This window comes from Nansenia antarctica (assembly GCF_963989245.1).
Source record: "Nansenia antarctica genome assembly, chromosome: 1".
Classification (NCBI taxonomy): Eukaryota; Metazoa; Chordata; class Actinopteri; order Argentiniformes; family Microstomatidae; genus Nansenia; species Nansenia antarctica.
The window spans coordinates 3,284,746-3,287,396 of record NC_137674.1 but is presented as its reverse complement, the minus strand read 5'-3'; the positions used below and the strand labels follow the sequence as shown (position 1 = coordinate 3,287,396).

The 2,651-nt window shown below is 46.7% G+C and overlaps 1 protein-coding gene across 1 annotated transcript; it reads right to left on the bottom strand.

Annotated features, from left to right (window-relative positions):
• Positions 1–290: 290 nt before the first annotated feature.
• LOC308174781 (cytoskeleton-associated protein 2-like) lies at positions 291–1,790 on the bottom strand (the record flags this gene model as incomplete). Its single annotated transcript, XM_080549882.1, has 1 exon — positions 291–1,790. One exon carries the CDS (start codon positions 1,788–1,790, stop codon positions 291–293), a length of 1,500 nt encoding a protein of 499 aa, XP_080406008.1.
• Positions 1,791–2,651: the final 861 nt, after the last annotated feature.

Below are 2,651 nucleotides of genomic sequence, written 5' to 3'. Positions count from 1 at the left end.
CCTGACACTCTGCTGACAACTCTGCACACCGCGGACCCGCGAACCCCAAAAAGATAGGCCTACCCGTATGTAGGATGCAACAACAAACCCGACCGATTCCGCGACCATGGCCCAACGACATGCACCGAGTGTAATGCGAGCTGCTATGGGGAGCCGGTGATGGGTGCGGAGGAGAGGGGGACTTTGGGGAGGTTGAACACCAGACGGCCGGTAGCCTCCTGGATGAGCTGCAGAGGTCTTATGCATCCTTTTGAGAAGTGACAGCAACTCTACACCCCACATCCAAACACTCAGATCCTCTCAAGGTCCCGGGGATGATCTGGCAGATGCTCCAGAAGGGCAGGGTTCCTCCTGTAAATGTAGGCATTAGCATCGTCGTCCAGCTGCACAAGCTCAGCCAGAGAGGACACACAGGGGTCGTGGTCTGTCAACATTCCAGGCAGGCGTGATGACTTGCGTTGGATTCGGCAGGAGCGGCGCACTGGTGTAAGGAACTTCAGATCCTTGATGGTGCTCTTTCGTCTAGAATCGCTTGCTCTCGCCTCACCCTCAATTGTTCTCTTAACACTTTGCAGGTACGGAGTTGTCTTCACACTGTATTTCACCACTGAGGCACTCTCAGCCTCTGGTATTGTCTCCACCAGGTCCTCATCACCATCAACAGCTTGAACATAGCCCCTCTTAACTTTCTGCTCAGTGGATCGCCCTCCTGCCTCACTCTTCATCTCAACATCCTCTGGTCTATTTAAATCATCTATATGTGCTGAGAGCTTCTTCATTGCGTCCAAAGCATCACAAAGGTTAACCACAACCTGGTCACTTTCAGGCCGAGCAGCAGGCTCAGGTTTAAGACCTTTCAGATCAGGGTGTGGGACTTCAGGTTGTGGGACTTCAGGTTGTGGGACTGATTTGGCTCTTGGTGGTGCAACTGCTGATAGGGTAGGCCTTTTCAGTGTCTTTCCCTTGGATGCCAGCCACTCAGCCAACTTTGCTCTTCTCTCTTCAGCAGTTTCCATGGAAACCCTGTACTGGCTTAGGGTGCTGGTTGTAGGTGGCTTCCGGACCTTCTTGTCTGTTGCAATTGGCACCTTGGGTTTGCTGCTTTGTGACTGATCTTTTCCCTTGGAAACCTTTCTGGAACCTGTGTGAGCAATGGCTCCTGGAGCAGTTCTGGCAGGAGCAACCACAGAGCGCAAGCCTGTGGGACGGCTGGCGGTAGGGCACTTTGAGACTGGAGGATGCCCATCACACACAGACTTGGGTCTTTGAGGATGACATTGAGGTGGCTTATATGAAGCACGACCAGGCAAGTCAGCAATGGATTTGGACCGTACCGTTCCAAGCTTACGGTTCTCAACTTTTGGCGCTGATGTCTTTGTGACTGGTTTATTTTCTACCCCTTCCTCGAGGCTACTAGGCTTCCTGAAGGAACTTATTTTGGACTGGACAACTTTGCCCTTGTAGGTACCAGGGACAGGTTTAGGTGGAATGGAAGCGGGCGGCTTTGGAGCCACTGAAACAAGCTTTGTCTGTTTAACAGCCTGTTTGGTGAGGATGACCTGGCTGAGAGTTTGCCGTTTCTTGGAATTGCCTGCAGTTGCTGCCCTCACATCTTTCTGCTCAGTCTTGTTTTCCTCCTTTTCATTGCTCTTTGACTGCAAAGGGGCAGATGGAGCAGGGACTGTTCTGGGAACTTCTCTGGTGTTGGAGGATTTACTGTATCCACTTGTTGGTCTACTGTTCTCTTTGTTACCCTTTTTGGGGTTGATCGTTCTTAATATTGCATCCATTGTGTTGTGGGTCCCACAAGCCAGACTCCCTTGGGATTAGAATGTAGTTAACTAGCCAGTTAGCTAGCTAGTAATGATGAAGCACCTCCGAGGTAGAACGCTTTTCTCAAAAAACCAGCAGGGTCTTTTAACATGGATTTTAAAGTATCTTTAAGTGGGATATATTGTGCATAGCACTCCCTCCTATTCTCATCTGTGCCAAGATAAATAGCCTGTGGGTGCACATATGAAAAGTTCTTTTTGAAGAACTGCTTTCTTCTGTACTCAGTGGAAAGATGAGAGCTGCACGAAGAATGCAAATCTGCTTCTCCCAAACAACTCAAAACACTGTCAATATCAGTCTCAGACAGGTTTGTTTTAGCTGCCATTACCTCCTTGAATTCCTTCTTAGTGTACTGATGACAAATGTCATTCAAACTGTTAATTTCTTCAACAATAATCTGTATTGTTGATGATGGAATGAGGCATTTAGCCTGCAGACGCATGTAAAACAGGCATAGATTCTTTTGATACAGGGCTCTCATTTCAGTGTCATCTGGCATGTTGTCTTGCTCTATGTATGTATGTATATGTATATGTATGTATGTATATGTATGTATGTATATGTATGTATGTATATGTATGTATGTATATGTATGTATGTATGTATGTATGTATATGTATGTATGTATATGTATGTATATGTATGTATATGTATGTATATGTATGTATATGTATGTATATGTAGCAGGCACGTGCCGTGAGCTTTTAGATTGGGTAAGCATAAGATATAGAAATACACGTAATTACACATACACGCTATCAGTGAACGCAGTTTCAAGGAAATGCAATTTTGATGCCCTAGAACCCGCTAATAAACTG